We start from the raw sequence: 17,779 nt of genomic DNA, 5'->3' as shown, positions 1-17,779 counted from the left end.
AGCGCTTACGTTTTTAAGGCAGCTTAGATACTGCAAATTTCCCGTACGTACGAGTGAATTCAAAAGATGAAAAGATAATGGGAAGCTAAGACAATTCCTACAATTTTAAAATTGAGTAAAGACAGCGGCAGCTACATTTTAGGTGAGGATACATTAAATACTTTGGAATGTCTGAATAAGACTCTGAATACTTCAAACTACCAGATTAGTCTAGTTTATCGCCTACACCCATTCATGCTCATTTTACATCTTGCAGAGAAAACTGTGTTTTCGGGAAGACAATGGGACGCTCCATCACACTGCAATAAACAAGGTGTGACTCGGGAGCCGAAAATTAACTTACGAGGTCTTATAGTATCTTTCTAGATCGTAAAATTTAAATCCAAAAGATGCTCTCTATTACGTTGGGAAACATGCTTTTAAGTCTTTGGTTAAAGGCTACAGCAGCCATAATGCCGAACTGTGGTTGATAATACAAGCTTGCTTGGCAATATCTGGCAGTTATCCAGGCCTGGACATCTATTTTGGCTGTTTTTCGATCTAATATTTAGTGACAAAATTATATGACATTTAGAAGATTTACCTAATGCACTTTTCACGTAAGCGAATGTAATTAGAACTCCTTCTTTTAAGTAATTAGCTATTAGCTATGTATTACATTTTATTCAAAAGTATTCGAATATCAGTCATACAAGAGGCATATATTTAAAAAAAATCAAAGCCGCGTGTATAACTTTTAATGACAAAAGCGGTATTTAGAAATGATAGGCAAACTGCATATTCTACAATATGCAATGTGTTAATATAAGGCGATAATACTAAACAGCAAATCAGTATAATTTAAGATAGTAAGAAAAAATATACTATAAAGTTTTTAGAATTAGACAATACTATAAAAAAGTACCACTTTATTTTTTTGAAAAAAACATTTATTTACACCAAGATCAACATTTGCAAAAAACATACAGATAACTTTTACACACATATTTAACAGAAACCGAATGACAGAATTAATGTAATTCGTCACAGAATTATATGATATTGTCGTTGCAAACAGCGTTTGTAGGTCTTCTCCTGAGATAACGGATCTTCTCTCCGCGATATGAAAGTTATTCTGTTTTTTCAAATGGAAAAAATATTCTCAGGATCTCTTCACAAAACAGAAAAAATTACTTTAAAAAAACTGCCCGAAGCTTAGCGTTTGGGAAGTCTACTATAAACTTCCCAGGATATCAGGAAAACACACATGCATCTAAACTTTCTTTTTTGAAACATGCTTAGATAAAAGCTAACAGCAAAGTAAACAGCAGACAGCATACAATAAGAATATTTTTAATTCTTTTAAATTCTGTAATACGAATTAACACGCATAGCATTTTAGAGGGAAAAAATTATTTTAAAAAATCTTTTCTTCCTTAGAAACGATTCCTTCTGGTACATAGAGAAAAAGGCCCAAAATGATTTTGGCACATTATATTCGGAACACCAGGAAATAACGACACAATACAAAATTCTTTTTATGTTTTATCATATTTATATCACCGGTCATATTCAAATACTTAGCAAGTATAAACAACTGACTACATTTAAACTGTCCTTTATTTTGGTGCGTAGTATTTCAGGAATATCACATTCATCTTAAACGCAGAGCATAATGATATCAACTTCCGACAACAGAAAATTAGCTCCTTGGGTAACGTGCATGCTAAAAACTTATTTTAAGGAAATGCAATCACAGTAACCAGCAATTACAGCGATCCGTAACACCGTGATGGTATGCAAAATGTAAGAGATGTCATAAATATGGATTTGTACGACAGAATGATGAATAAATTATATTGACATCCGTTATAATAAAATGAACAGTCTTCCAAACTAGGGTAACGTAGCTCAAATGCTAACTCTCAGGTATGTAGCAGATAAGTCGTTTGTATCATATTTTTTCTTTCTCCACTATTCAGTAAGATGTGGAGATGAAAGTTCTGGTTGGTATAATCACAATATAAAACAGCAAAAGAGATCCATTCAAAGCCAGCTTTGGCCACTCTGCTGATGGTGAGGGTTAGAGGACGGTGAAGGTGAAGGTGACAGTGTACCAGAAAGTGCTTATCACCGTACTGGCTTTTCACTGTTTCGGGGATTGCTCCACTTTTCATTGGAGCTTGGATCGGAACGAGGAGTGTTATCGTGGCCGGCACTATGCTGACTGCAGAAAGATTCAGATCCTGAAAGAAAAGAATGAGTCGAATATTTATTTTAAATTAAAAAAAAAAAAAATCATTCTTAGAAGATTAAAGTGAGAATGACTCTCTATGAGTACTTATAACACGAAACATAAATATTTTTTCTTTATCAAATCCTTCCCTAACTTACGAATAAGATCAGCATAATTACGATTAAAATCATATTATTTATGATTATTTTTTATTATTTAAATTTTAAAATATGCCTTAACACTAAATTCTTCAATAATTTATCAGTGCGTTTTAGAGCATGTCTCGCTGCCCTGCCATTGGCTCCTAATCAGCTACAAGGAAGAGCTGGCGAAAGGCTGCTGACACACAACAATAAAGGTTTCAATAGCGCGGGTTTTTGGATCTGTCATGAAAACCTGTATTTAAAAAGCCTTTATTCGCTAAGTTTGTGTGATTATTTATTTTAGTTTCTATTTTTATAACCTCACATTCATTAAGATGACATTTACATTTTTAAAAAAGTAAGAAAGCAAAATATCTTAAATTATAAGCTAATTTGTTCCAAGTGACAAAAAATATCATGACCGGATGGACACGGTCAAATGACGTTCAGAGGGTTACTATGTAGGAATAGCCTTGGACAGTGAATTCTCATATCCACTAGAATTTCCTACCTTCCAAGCCCTTTTCTGACCACAATGGTATGAAAGCGAAGAGTAGAGTACCAGGACACAGAGAAAGGCCAACGGTACGTAATATGCGTACTCATAAAAATGCACGCGCACACATAAGTTGAATAATTTATATATTACTCAATTATGGCAAAGTACACGAGGGCTATCTGCCTAAAGGGAGAGATGCTTTCGTGGAGGACTTTCTGAGGGAAACTGGCTCGTATACACATTACACATGGGGAAAACGCATATGCAGCCAACCCGTTTGCAGGATTCGCACCTCGGACTAAACTACCAGTGTTCAGCGTCTTTACCGCTCGGCCGCTAGTGGGCCCATAATTTATATATATGAGATGATATGCTTTTTGGTGAAAGATGAAAACCAATTTGCACCTGAGTCACGGCTGAGAAGACTGTTGTTTATCACAACCGGCTGGTTAAAACATCACTTTTATTTTTTACAGGAACATAATTTATAAATATAATTCTGATTAAAACTGATACAACGCTATGGGTACTAAACACGCCCCACAATTTCGATATACATAGTTTACATTTTATCCAATGAAGAAGAAGGCGAAGATGTGGTTTAATCAGGTAACAGCAAGCGAGAAAATGCAATGCGGTACTATTTATAGCCAGAAAGGCATGCTTAATCCTTAGCAGCAACTTGGCTTAAAGATGCAGCGCAGTGCAGAGAGATTGCGGAAAAAAGTGATGTATCAAAATGTAATATGTGGGGAAAAAATGGCGCAAAATGGTGCAAATCGAATCTTTGATATAAGGGCTATCTTTAACCAAAATTTATGCCAATTTATTGCAATTAAGTTTATTTGCATATTCAATATACAGGGTGTCCATAATTAAACTTGAAATTTGCGAGCAGTCTGTAGCAAGAGCTATGCAGCAGAATTGCATGAAAATTTGGTAAAGGCAGAATGAAATGACAGGAATTTTATCGAAGGGGGAAAAAATAAGTATCTAAAACCACCACTAGATGGCGTTGTGCAATGTAAACTAGTGGCACATGCAAAAGTTGTAACCATACTAATCCTGGGCGCACACAGCAACCCTATAAAATGCAAGAGGCGAACCCCAGTCATACTCGTTTCTAAGTCAAGGAAGATGACGTTGACTCTCCAGTAACGTGCTTCACTGGTGAAATTGTTTTATTGGTGATTGCCAAAACGGAGACTGCTACCGAAGCTTTGCAGAAATTGCGGTTTGTGGAAGAGGTAACGAAAAGGTCCACTTACTAGTCAAGGACTAACAAACACAGTTAGAAAATTTGAAGCAACGGTAACATTGGGGATTCAGCCAGGAAGGGGACGAAAGTGTGATGCAGCACAGGTAGTGGATGATGTAGTGACGCAAGTGGATGAAGACAGATTGCAAACCATCGGCAGCACAAGTGTTCGGCGAGTTGCAGCATCTGCTGACCATCCTCGTTCCACGGTTCGTAACATTCTTCAAAAGGTCGTACGCTACTATCCCTATAAACTGTTGCTAGTGCAGCAGCTCTTACCAGCTGATCTGGATAGTCGACAAACTTTTGCGTTGCGGTTTCTTGCGCGAAGTGAACTCCAGAATGAATGGCCATGGAACATTTTGTGGACCGACGAAACCCAATTTCATATTGAAGGTGCAGTTAACACGCATAGTTGCCGTATTTGGGCTGCTACAAACCCACACCAATTCCTACAAATTCCATTACACTCTTCGCATGTAACGGTTTAGTGCGGCTTTACTGCAACCTTCATTGTGGGTCCCTTTTTTTTGGGGGGGGAAGAGGACAACGTCGCAGGGTCTGTGACATGCACCGTCACCTACCAACGACACAATTATTGGAGCAATCCATTATTCCAGATCTTCAGGCAAGGTGATGTGATACAACCACATTATTTATCAAGATAGTTGCTCCTCCACACATCGCCCGTTGTGTGAAACAAGCGCTCCACAGCCATTTGGGTGACGACAGAATCATCAGCCGGCAATTTCCTACAGCTTGGCCTCTTAGATCCCCGACTTGAATTCTTCCAACTTTTGGCTGTGGGGATACCTTAAGGCTATGATCTACCGTGATCTCATCACATCTTTATCCGACTTTAAAGAAAGAATAAAACGCCATGTGCGTAACATTCCCCAGTTCATGCTGCTTTCAACAGTCGTACATGCGATTTTACGCTTCCAAATTTCAGCAGATAATGGTGGACATGATATCGAGCATGTTTTGTAAAATTTTGTATATTATTTTATACGTTCTCAATAAAGCTATGATACGCCACCTAGGGGTGGTTTTTGAAACTCATTAATTTTTTTTCTTCGATAAAATTCCCACAATTTAATTCTATCATTACCCAATTTGCATGCATTTCACTGCTCGCAAATTTCAAGTTTAATTATGAACACCCTGTATATATAATAACCATGAGGGCTCTATTTTTTAAATCATTGCAATCTCGTGCGCATATCTTCAAATATCAATATTTGCAATTTCCTTTCGTCTGGTTGAGCGGAGAAGCCGCTAGGGCTTAATATTATGGGGGAAGCTTTTTCATGACACCCTGAATACATATACGCGTAGAGAGAGAGAAATTATTTTTAACTCTTACCTTGTTTATATGAAGAAGACATGTATATGGGTCTCGTCGGACATCTTTTAATAGTGGCAAACAAACCATCCGAAGCCTGCAGAAAAAAATTTTAATAAAAGTTACGGAATTAGCTGAAGGAATAATTTGATCATTTATCACTTTCTTATTTAAAATCAAAACGCGCAGACGAATTTGGGTAGTAAATTTAAAATAAATAATAACGCCGTCGCTGATCCATTCTCATATGAATCCGAAAAGATTATCTTTCCTATGGTCGCATTAGTAAGGAAAGCCATTACCAGTTGAGTCATGGTATATCGCTGGTGTCTCCCATTCGTTTACCTGTACCTACGGATTCCTTTCAATAAGAAAATGGGTTTTAGTATTTGAATGAAAACCACTGGCATAGTACATTTTATAATTTAAAATTTTATTTCCAGATATTTGGTTTAAAAAGAGATTTGGTGATAATAATAGTAAAATTTGCTGAATGAGTTGATAATCATGACAATAGAAATGTTAACAATTTAGTCCTACTCCTTCCTCTATATTTATGTTGCATTATATTACACTGCAATGATACTAAACCCCCCACAAACTGAGAGATCGCTATTTTAAAGAACGCTTTCCATCTTTAAGAAGTAGAAATTGAATTAAATTTATAGCAATAAGCTGCTTATTAGTGTATTAAGATTAAGAGACCTGATTTGATGGCAATATACATCTCACAAAATTACGCCTTATAATTACATTTTATACATTTTTATTTATAAAAGCATTTTAGATTCTGTAAAAAAAAAAAAAAAATGTACATGCTTACTATGTTTTCGTTTAGATTTTGCCCACTTATCTAGATATTTTCACGCTTGGAATTAACAGAGTATAAAGATTTCATAAATAAATAATTATTCCCTTATCGCTCTCTTTTTTACTCGGCTTGACAACACGGGTGAGTGCATTTATTGATATTCCAGTAAGTAATTATGCTGAGATGGGATAAAGTATGTAGATCGCCAAAGCAGTATTTTAACGATTGCAATACGTCTCTCTCCTTTTATATGTTAAGACAACAGTCACAGTCGTGATACTGGTATGTCCGGACATCAAACCTACGGTCAAACCAGTGACCTCATTTTTGTTTCTGCTCTGGATTTTCGATTGGACTGTATTCCAAATAAAGCTCTGTGTAGCATATTTTACATACATAACTTTAAAATTCACCAGAAAAATAATAAAAAAACCGCATTTTTTTGTTGTTAAATTTCATAGGAAAAAAAAAATAATAATAAAATAACTGATGAGAAAATAAGAGAATTTCTACATACATGGGGAAAATAAATGTGTAAATTTTCAGTTTTTATTTTTGGAACTTAAAAATCAGATTTCTTCAGAGAAGTAATGTTTTATGTGAAAGCTTTTTACACAAGGCGCCACTTGTGTACAGTTCTTTATTACGTTAAATTTTTTAATATAATGAAAAAAAAAAGTCTTATGCATGCATATACAGTTATGCATAATCTAATTAAATTACAAATAGGGTAGGAATTTTAGAAATTAATGGAAAGAAAAACACTCTTGAACACTTACGGTCTTTACATTAAACACGCTAATTCATCAATATCTGAACTGTACAGCGTAGATGTAAAGTAATGAAAACAACTTTTAAATTTTCTTCTAAACTACAGATTATAAAATTTAGTGTATAACTGCGAGCTTGAGTTAAAGAAATATTTTACTCATTTAGTTTTACTTATTTCTTCCGATTATATAAATAAATATTCTACTTATTTTATTAAGTCGAGATTTAATTTATTATTGCTACACGACATGACTTCTCCATTATATCAGAAAGTGGCGCCATCTTCAGGCCACAAAACATTGTAGAATGAATACATTTGTTACAATAACATAATTTTAACAGCGCGTGGATACGACTGATACGCAAAGAATAAAATATTCAATTACCTGTCTGGATGTTACAGAATCGTTACAAGTGTAAGGCTCTGCATAATCGGTTTTACCTGAAATAATAGAAATAATCAAAATTAAATAACAAATAAAAAAAAATCTGAAATGTTTCAGATTTTAAATTACGTCCAAAGGGCCTTTTTTAACATTTTGTGTGTTATCTTTCTTTATTAAATATCATGTTCCTCGCACTTAAACCATAAGATCCAGTGCAACAGCAATATCGCAAAATAGTTTTAAAACGAGCATATCTTTAGAATTTCCGATACAGAGACTCACGCGCTGGAGATAAAAATGTTTTTTCTGCACAACGTTGCCATTGCTCGCTTTGAAATCCTTGAGTTTGTTAATCAAAAATTCGTCAAAGTTTTAAAAAATAGGAAATCGATCATAAAACAAATTTCAAATTTCAAATTTGGTCTTCCACATGCTCATATTCGTTGGAGGATTGCGTTATTCAAAATTCGATGACTCTATGTACCGTTATTTTATGACAATGTGAGAAATATACATACATTTACGCAGATTTTCATTATTTAATTTCTTCAAATATAATGCAGGACTCTAACATTTTATGGCAACAGTTTGAAAAGTGAACCGACATTTATCCGTCCGACGCAAAATGCCAAAACGAAACTAATAGTCCTTCGGGATTCAAATCCCTTTGGACTAAAAATAATAGAAATAATAATGGAAAAAAAAAAAAAAAAATTTCAGCGGAGCAGTCAAAACTCAAATGTCTTCATTTACTCCATATGTCATATGATAAATTTTGTGTATTATTTTTTAAAGCAGTGATCAAATGCTTCTGAAGCTATTTTCTAAAAATAAATACAGATACTCAGTTAAATATACTTTAAAAATGCACCGATTTAGAGGTATTTGTCTCGTATTAACACTTTCATGACCAGTGTTTTGCATTTACAAAATTTTTTGACCTTATGTAAACTTTTGAATGAATAATAAAATAATGGTGACATAATATACATATTATTGTATATTTTATACTTGCAAACAAAGCAGAAATTCAAAGATACTCTAAGAAGGATATCGCTTTTAAAAAAAGTAAATCAGTTTTGGAAACAGAGAGAAACATTTCATATAAATATGTTTAAGCATAAATAAACGGCAATAGTTCCTTTTGCTTTGCATGAAGGATTGTACGTTTAAATATATATGCATTCTGACTATTTGAAAGATATGCGATTTTTTTTTTTTTCCTTCCTAATTGATTTTTGTAGCAGTAAATAGAATCCACAGTAAACAGAAATTTATTGCAGTACATGGAAATATGTTTCTTTGTATTGATGTAAAACGCTTTTCATTCAAGTGAGGAATAACACAGTAGCTTGAAAAGAAGCACCAGTAATTTTATTGTTACTCTTACATCCCTGGATAGCGCTGTGACCTTCGTAAAGGATAAGGTCATAACACTTGATCAGTAATTCTCGGATGAATCATTCTGTTCATCCAAAGTTCAGTTAAAGCTTGTAAGTTGCTTACGTTGCAGGTGACCACGCGGTGTACGGGCATTGTCGTTAAGTGTTGATTTTGTCGATATGCTAGATTACTAGTCTTGTGCTAAATTGTAAATACAAGTAATTTAAAATAAAGGATGATGCTAGTATTTACCAGTTTCTAAAAGATGACTATAACTGCAATAAACATCTGCGGTATCAAAAATTCTTCTAACGAGTTGTACTTCAAGTAAAAGAAATGTTTGAGAAAAATATTTTTGTGGAGAAATGATTACAGGAAAATGTATTTTTACATGCATAAATGGTTATTAACAGGCAAATTTCAAACCGATTGTCGGAATGTGGACTTAATTTATACCCAAACAGTGGTTCCCATCGATGTCTATATGGACCACTTACAGTCAATGAAATTTTAAAACGGATTAATGACGGTTAGGGCCTGATTAGGAAAAACCTAATCTATGAAAATTGCAAAGCGAAAACAATACTCCTTCAGGGACAAAACCCCTTTGGACTAATAAATGATTATTTGTAAAAGAATAGTTGCACAATATTATTTCAAAAATAAAAGTTCCCCTTTCTTTAGAGTGTGTCGCATGTAAGGGAACAAAACTGCATCTGACTTGCGAACTTAGCTAGTGCAATATGAAATGTAAAATAAAACTGAGCCACTAGGACGACGCTCACCCAGCTTCACCTCGTAATCAGTTCGTGATTACTCGAAATCCGACAAGTTGAAATTTTCACTCTTTATTCCTTCTAGCCTATGTTATAGCTTCTTGTTAAATGGAAGTCAATTATCTTGTTTTCTCCAGAAATGCGCCTTGATCCACAAAAAAAAAAAAAAAAAAAAAAAAAAAAAAGACCCACAAAAAAATTTTGACCCACAAAATAATAATAATAATAATAATAAATGCTTATAGGTGTTCAAACTAGATTCGAACCAATTTAGAGTTATTTGCTCTTTTTGGAAGAAAATCGCGTTTTTTTCGATTCCAAACTGATGTTTTTTTTTTTTTTTTTTTTTTTTTTTTTTTTTTTTTTTTTAAATAGTGAACTAACCGGCCTTAACGTTACTTTAATATTTGTTTTTAACATTTATATCTGGCTTTAGTATTAGCTTAATTTTTTCTTTAGATTTTATACCTGGCCTTAAAATGATATTAATTTTACTTTTAGCACTTATACTTTTAAAACTGTTCTTATATTTTTAAAACTTATATAAAGTGTGTAATTTGTAGCTGTGCAACAAAATCAAGCACTCCGAATTTACAATTGAAAACTAATTTTATGTGAGACATTGAAGAAAATGATGGAAAAAGATTTAGAGAAGAAACGAGGCATTCTTCTTAACATACTAAAGGAAGCATGAGCAAGTTCCCTTTAGGAAGGGGCCCAGCAGCCGAGCGGTAAAATCGTTTAACACTGGTAGTTCCGACCTGGGTTTGATTTCAGGCAAACGGGCTGGCTGCATGGACGCTTCGATGGTTTTCCCCGTGTGTAACGTATATTCTACGCAGTTCCCCTTATAATGCCCTTCACGAAGGCATCTTGTCCCTTAGGCAGATAGCCCTCGTGTGCTTTCTGTATTCGATTAAGAGTTAAAACGCAGTTTAACATTTTGAAGAGCAAAATATACATATTGAAAGGTATGTCCTTTCAATATTTTAGGTGTCTATCCAAAATGCTAAAGGCTACAGAAATGTGAATTTTTCGACATTATTAAATAATCTGAAAGCTACAGGATCCAGAAAAGAGTTATTCATGCAAATAAGGCAATGTGATGCGAACAAGCTGTAAACTTGATAAAATCGTGGATTAAGGAACTTTTCTTTGCTAGAGAGGGTTGGATTGGAAAATCTAAAGCCAGAAATAATACTGGACTTTCGACATTTAATACAGAAGATGCGTCTGATAAATCCTTATAATTACGAGAAAAAGAAAATTTGTCCAGGTTCTTTGAAGATGTGAGGCCAAAGACGTTCCTATCATCATTTAAATGGGACATTTTTGAAATGCTTCCCTTAAGAAAAGCCAAATAAATAGTATCTATCAACAGTTTTAGAAGAAAATTTAGAATTGCTTATATCACTTCTATGGGGGCGATGAAAGATTTCACAGAACGATGTAATAAACAATATTAAATTAACAAACTATTTCTTTATATTCTTCAATGCAATCTTTTTCTATAATAATGCATCGCTCCTCGAGTTTCGCGGCTCATCAGCGGCCGAGGGTTGAAGTCGCTGAACACTGGTAGTTCGGTGCAGGGTTCGAATCTCGGGGAACCGGCTAACTGTATAGATGTTTTCGTGGCTTTTTCCCATGTGTAATGTGTATACGAGCCAGTTTCCATTAAAAAGTGCTCCACGAAGGCATCACTCTCCTTAGGCAGATAGCCCTCGAGTTCTTTGCCATAATCAAACAAATCGAACCAAAGCAAACCACAAGTTTTACTCGGGCATTTAATAGCTGGAAGAAATAATATTTATTATGTTCTGAAAAGCCATCATCAGTAGCGTCCATAACATTATCATTATATGAAAAAAGCAAGTTGCGAAGTTTTCCTTGCCTTTAGCAGTGGCGTGTGATGTGCATTTATTTTCATGGCCACAATTTTCCTTCTTAATTTTTTTCTTGCAGTTTTATTACTAAATGTGTATAATACTTTCTTATGACTGTCTTCGTGTGCTGTAGGTACTTAATCATCAGCAGACTTTTGGCATCTCAGAGAATCTTGGTCGTAACTGTAGCTAATAAAACTAAGTCAAGAAATTTCTTGCGTACAGAAGAGGCGTGCTTCCTTGTTATATTATTTTTTCTCAAGATCAAAAAAGTGTACCCATGATTCATCGATGATCACACATTATATATCCCTGTGTATGGCTGCGCGTGTTTTATATAAAGAAAAAGGTAAGATAAATAGTTAACTTCAGTTTGCAACAACATCTTAAGTATCCCTTTTAATTTGGTTGTTATCCTTTTCTATATTAGAAGCTATAATAAGCTTATAATAAATATTTCAGAAACTGATCATTTCAAAATTTATTCTTGCCATATTATTCTGACAGAACGCTCATCACGCGTGTGGGAAAGCTAGAAGCTAGTTATAACAGTTATTAGGAAAATTTTATATTTTTAAATACATTAACAATTCGTTGATTATAACTTTTTTTTTTGGTATAAGTTTTCCTTCATCATATTCCCAAAATAAATATTCGATTTTTTAAAATTTTAGTGCAAGAAATATTTTAGTTAATTATTTGTCTGTTACAATTTGCTTAGACATGAGGCTATAACTTAATGATCATTCAAATGATTTTCCCTATATATTTTGTTTTGTTTACAAACTTTAAAACGCTGCTTTAATTTTTTTACTAATGGCAATATTTTTTACAAATCAATAAAAAATTCGAAATCGTGCGATAAGGCAAGTTGTAACAAAATACAAATTTTGTTGGATTGCTTATATTTGTAAGTTTTGTTTTTAGACTTGCTCAAAATAATATTTTTACCCTTTTTTAAAATTTGTTTATGTTTTTGATGCTATAATCTTGCAATCTGCACCCTACTTACTTCGGCCTGTAGGGTTTGGCCTGAAAAAGACACAGATTGTTTTGCGGAGATTATTTTAAACTTTATAAACTCAAATTGTGTTCAGAAACAGGCAGAAGAAAGTAAACGGGTTTATTTAGGTCTTTCGTTGCACTAATCATTTGATGATGATGCAACGAATGATGAAAATTTCTTTTGTCATTTTTGGTTTTGGCTCCGCTCTCTTGCAGTTTGCCACCTGCATATATGGGATGAATTTTAAATGTATTTTTTATTTTAATTTATTTTGTATTATATATATATATATATATATATATATAGTTTTAACTATATCTATCTGTAGTTAAAAGGTTTTCCAATTGATAGAAATAAAAAAAAAAAAAAAAAAAAAAAAAAAAAATAAGGTTTGAAGCATTTAGTTGTGCTTGTTCTATCCTTTACAAAAATTGCTGGACTTTCCTTATGCAGTGGAGTTAAGGAAAGAAAGTGAAGAGAAGTGTTGAGGAAGACAGACGAGCGATAGATAAAAGCGGAATGAAAATTGCGACTAATTATGTCGGGATATATTCACAAACAAAATAAATTTTGATGCTAATATAGAAGCCAAACCATTTTTTTAGCCGAGACATACTTCCTTAAATGACATATTCCCTTAATTGCAGTGCACGTGATGCTTTTAAAATGAATAAAAATTATTATCTTTCTATTTCTTTACATAACTAAATGCAGCAGCAAAAAGAGAGAAAATTTGAAAAGTGTTTAAAATGTAAGCGCTCTGGAACTTTTTATCAAAATGAAAGGAATGCATTACGAAAGTAAACCGACTAAAAGAAGATATGCTTAAATAGAAAGTAAACTGTGACTGTTTACAGAGAATAAAGTTAAGTAAATGAAAGCAGATATAAAAAAGAACAATGAAAGAATACATTAAAAATAAATCTGCACCGTCTGAAAACGTAATTTATGGATTTCTTTGTACTTCATTCAAGTTCGTTTTAATCTACACATTTAAACGGAAGACGCAAGGAGGAAAAAACGGTGAAAATTTGAAATTTGAATGAATACCATTTACTGATTTTTCTCTCTCAAAAGATTTAAATTAATATTTTGATTATTTCTTTCTTTTAAAAGAATGATAACTTCCTTTTAAAAAGAGATTTATGCCTCATTAAGTTTGAGATAGCTAACAACTTCCGCTTTCTTTTAAAGGGAAAAGAAGATAACTCGCCATTCATTTTTCTTTCAACAGCATGTCTTTTACTTACCGGCAGGACAAGAGTAGTGAGAGAATTTCGTTGATTTTGTCGTTATTTGCTTCGTCATATCACTCATCATTAGAGAATCGCTGCATGGTTTCCGGTTGTCATAATCTGAAAAAATAATAAAGATTTTACATACTTATATAGGTCTTTCAGGTAACAAGCGCGGCATTTTAGAATTAAAGAAAAGAATAACCTAGTTATTTACTAAAATTCAATTAGTTGTTAATGTGGGAACTTTCACAAAATAACTTCATTTGAAGCTCTGTAATACTTCACAGAACACATAATAGAGCTCTTTTTCCGATATTAAAATACAGAAAGTGTAACGTCCGATGCTGTTAATATTTGATTTCAGAATATTTTCCTCAAAATCTCAATAATAAATGTATAATAAGGACGCGAAAAACGGTAAACAAAATCGTGTATCTTGAGGATTTTATTCAGTAAGCCTTTTCGGTAAGAATATTTCGATAAGAATTCAATGATTAAATGTGAATGCTAAGTTTTTTAATGATACCACTGATATGTAATCTAATGGATAATAACACTAAAAAGTACTCAACTTCTAAAAATTCCAACAACATGGGGACTAACACCAGTTTTCAGGATAGTAGACAAATCATTAAAAGAGGTGCTGAGTGGCTTCTCTGAAACAACGTTCCGATAATACTAGATTTTTTTGTGGGATTACATAGCAGACCAAAACAATTTAAAAACAGGCTACTGGTCCGTTTTATTTGGAAGAAAGTATTTGTAACATTTATCATTACGTTACCTTTCTCATAGAGTAGTTTACTATGCTTGTTGCAATCCGTACTCGGAAGTCTCGATTCTGGAGGGGTAGCATCAGAATCCGAAATCTCAGCTAAGATCCTTCCTGATTGAACGATTAGTGAGTTGGAATATTTCTTCTTCTTACGTTTAAGCAGCTGAAATGTTCTGCCTTCTTAGGACCGGGTTAAGAAGAACAGAATTTGAGTCAGAGTAATATTTTTAGTTTCTAAAATGTATTTTTTTTTTCTCTCTCCCCAACTTATGCGAAGTTTAGCCAGAAAGATGACGCCGTCAGCTGCACTAATCTTCAGGAGTGGATACAAATGTTATTATTATTATTATTATTATTATTATTATTATTATTATTATTATTATGACATTATTTAAAGTGTGTCAAAGAAGTGGTAATATGTATTTGTGTGTCGTAAGCAAGATATCCTTTTACGGAACCGAAGAAATCTTTTGTGACGACTGATTTATGTAGTACGGTACAAATTAGATAATTTCCAACGTAGTTTAAAGAAAATCTTGCAAAATAAGATGGGGTAAAACAGAATATAATCAATATTATGCATAGCATATACATTATATATTTGTGCTATTTCGCTCATATTTACATTATTTACCAAAAAAGAAACCAAGGAAGAAAGGACATAGAATAACCCCATTTTAAAGACTCATCTTTCGATCAGACTAGTTAGACACCATATAAAACTGGTAAAAATTTTAATCATATAATTTCATCTAAACTTTTTCTTTGACAAGATGTTAAAAAGTCATTATTTTAATGCTTTGTGGACTCACCTAGAACGATATTAAGAACAGAGATTTATTATGAAAATATTTACCTTTTTAGTATCCCGCTTTGAAATCGTATGCTCTCAGCTGTTTTATCATGACGTGAATAAAAAGAAAGAATTCTATGAAATGTATAAATGACAGCTGAAAATTAGAAGTTTTTAATACTTCTTTTAATAAGTCAATTATTCATTTTGAAATAAAAATAAATATTTTCCTTCAGTTGCGTAATTAGATTGAAGTCTTTACAGCCTTAATTTTATTTCTTAATTTATTTTAAAATCGCCTTTTTTCTATACTTATGACATGAAAATGCGTGGATTTATGCAATAAATTTAAATAATTAAAGTAAAATCCAGGTAAACTGTTTTTAGTAAGATGTGATAAGCAGCTCAAATTTATAAAAACGCAAAAGGAATGTTCACAATTTATGGAGGCGTTTTTAAGCAGTTAAAAAAGTTCTTACTTCTTTTATTTTTTCTAAAACGGATATTATCACATTATTTTGAAAACTTCTTATGCATACCAATATTTAATTTTACTACCACTAATTTCACTATGAAAACGGCTGCACATTTTTGGAAAAATAACTTGATTTACCTTCAGTATTAAAAATAAAGATGAAAGGGTGGCTGCGATTTCCCTTTAAATGCTTATAAAACGTTTTGAACGTCTCTTTTAATCAACATTTTTTAACAACAAGGTGTCCATCATTTCCACTCATTGCTGCGCAGTAGTTCAGTACCTCATATATGAATTAAATATCGATATATTGAAAAAATATAGATTCACTATAAAATTTCATTCACTATAGTTTGTTATAAAATCGATATATTGAAAAAATATAGATTCACTATAAATCGATATATTGAAAAAATATAGATTCACTATAAAATTTCATTCACTATAGTTTGTTATAAAATAGTTATGTTGAAAAAATATAGATTCACTATAAATCGATATATTGAAAAAATATAGATTCACTATAAAATTTCATTCACTATAGTTTGTTATAAAATAGTTATGTTGAAAAAATATAGATTCACTATAAATCGATATATTGAAAAAATATAGATTCACTATAAAATTTCATTCACTATAGTTTGTTATAAAATAGTTATGTTGAATATTTCTACTTGAAATACTTTGTACTCTTAAAAATAACTCACGGAATGCTACCCTCCAAGAAGTATCCATCAGTACAGAATAATACTAACAAAGTTAAAAAGTAAGAAAAGAGAACACATACGTTTGGAAATTACTAAGGTTGCTATCAGTAACATGCACCTTCTTTATGAACGCTGTTAAAAAGGAAACGCAAAGATCTTTATCGGATAAGATCTTTACTTTGAACCTTGTTCTAAAATAAACTTTAAGAGCTACACCAACTGTACGTAAAACCCTATTTTTCTCTTGGTACTAATCCTCTAAATCCTTTAATTGCTTCTGTAAGCGAAATAAAACTGGGGCTAAGTTATTGCAGGTCTGCTTATTTTCAAATTTTCTCGACTTTTATCTGTTACAGTGACACACAGAGAAGAAATCTGTCTTTTGAACAAAGATATGATTTTGTTACTTTATTATAAACCAAAAAACATTAATTTGAACGAAATACTAGAGAATAAACAAATGCTTTTGTTTAAATGCTTTTTGCAAAGAAAAGTGATTACTTTTTTCCACCCACGGAGCCTTTCATGATTTAATAATTATGTGATTATTTCTTCATTGTGTGCTTTATTTTTCCTGCATACTTAAATCTAGGAAACGTATTTTCAGCGCTTCAGTGCTAAAAGCACTTATTATCAACAACTATTAATCGATATCTTTTATTTATCACAGTAATTCTGCAGCAATGAAAATTTACGTCTGTTACCGGTAAGTTTTGAATAAGTCTAACTTTATTATTTACCTAAAATTCATTTGACAGTGTAAACTAAAAATAAATAAATAAATAAAAGAGTTATATGTTTTGAAAGCGGAGCTTGAAAAATTTATTTCTCGTCTGCATTCTAACAACAAAGAAAAAGTCTAGGATGTAAATTTTTGATAGTCAGAAAACCAGAGATTTGTTTAAAAATAAATAGTTCATTAGAACGTTTGCTAATAATCATCTACACTGCAAATTACTTAAATAACACTGATATGCATAAATTTTATGTTAGGAAGAAGACTTATTAAAAGCTCTGAACTACAAAAGCTTTTTAATTATTGCATAGAACGAAATAAGATAAATTCCTTGCTTATCCTTTTAGCTGTGTGACGACGTACCATTCCTTCCTCTTCTGTCTTGAGAATGTTTCCTGAAGCAGACTACAATGGCGAACATGAGAACCAGGATAACCAGAGATGATACAACTACAGGAACTACCAAGGCTATGTTCTTGTAGAAAGGCAAGCCGGTCTCTCTTTTTCCGAAAGCTGGAGAAGAAGTTGGAGCTATGAATGAAGAACGCGGAAAATCAGGTATCAAAAACAAATAAC

The 17,779-nt window shown here is 32.5% G+C and overlaps 1 protein-coding gene across 3 annotated transcripts in view; it reads right to left on the bottom strand.

The window, feature by feature from the left end:
• Positions 1 to 907: 907 nt before the first annotated feature.
• LOC118181836 (cell adhesion molecule Dscam1-like) overlaps positions 908 to 17,779 on the bottom strand; it is a 1,419,238-nt gene continuing 1,402,366 nt past the window's right edge. For 2 of the 3 annotated variants that reach the window (XM_085816859.1, XM_085816861.1), the window contains 5 exons: positions 17,567 to 17,734; positions 13,730 to 13,834; positions 7,429 to 7,484; positions 5,482 to 5,557; positions 908 to 2,225 (listed from right to left, as the gene is read on the bottom strand). In XM_085816859.1, the coding sequence (XP_085672985.1) occupies positions 2,110 to 2,225; positions 5,482 to 5,557; positions 7,429 to 7,484; positions 13,730 to 13,834; positions 17,567 to 17,734 (521 nt within the window). In that variant the 3' untranslated portion in view covers positions 908 to 2,109. The remainder of the gene's footprint in view (positions 2,226 to 5,481; positions 5,558 to 7,428; positions 7,485 to 13,729; positions 13,835 to 17,566; positions 17,735 to 17,779) is intronic. The other variant, XM_085816860.1, reaches the window with a different exon arrangement.

The sequence above is a fragment of the Stegodyphus dumicola genome, chromosome 5 (genome assembly GCF_044657685.1).
Source record: "Stegodyphus dumicola isolate Sdum_Otavi_A_Nest chromosome 5, ASM4465768v1".
Classification (NCBI taxonomy): Eukaryota; Metazoa; Arthropoda; class Arachnida; order Araneae; family Eresidae; genus Stegodyphus; species Stegodyphus dumicola.
Note: the sequence above shows the minus strand (reverse complement) of the source record. Positions and strands in the feature narration are given on the sequence as shown.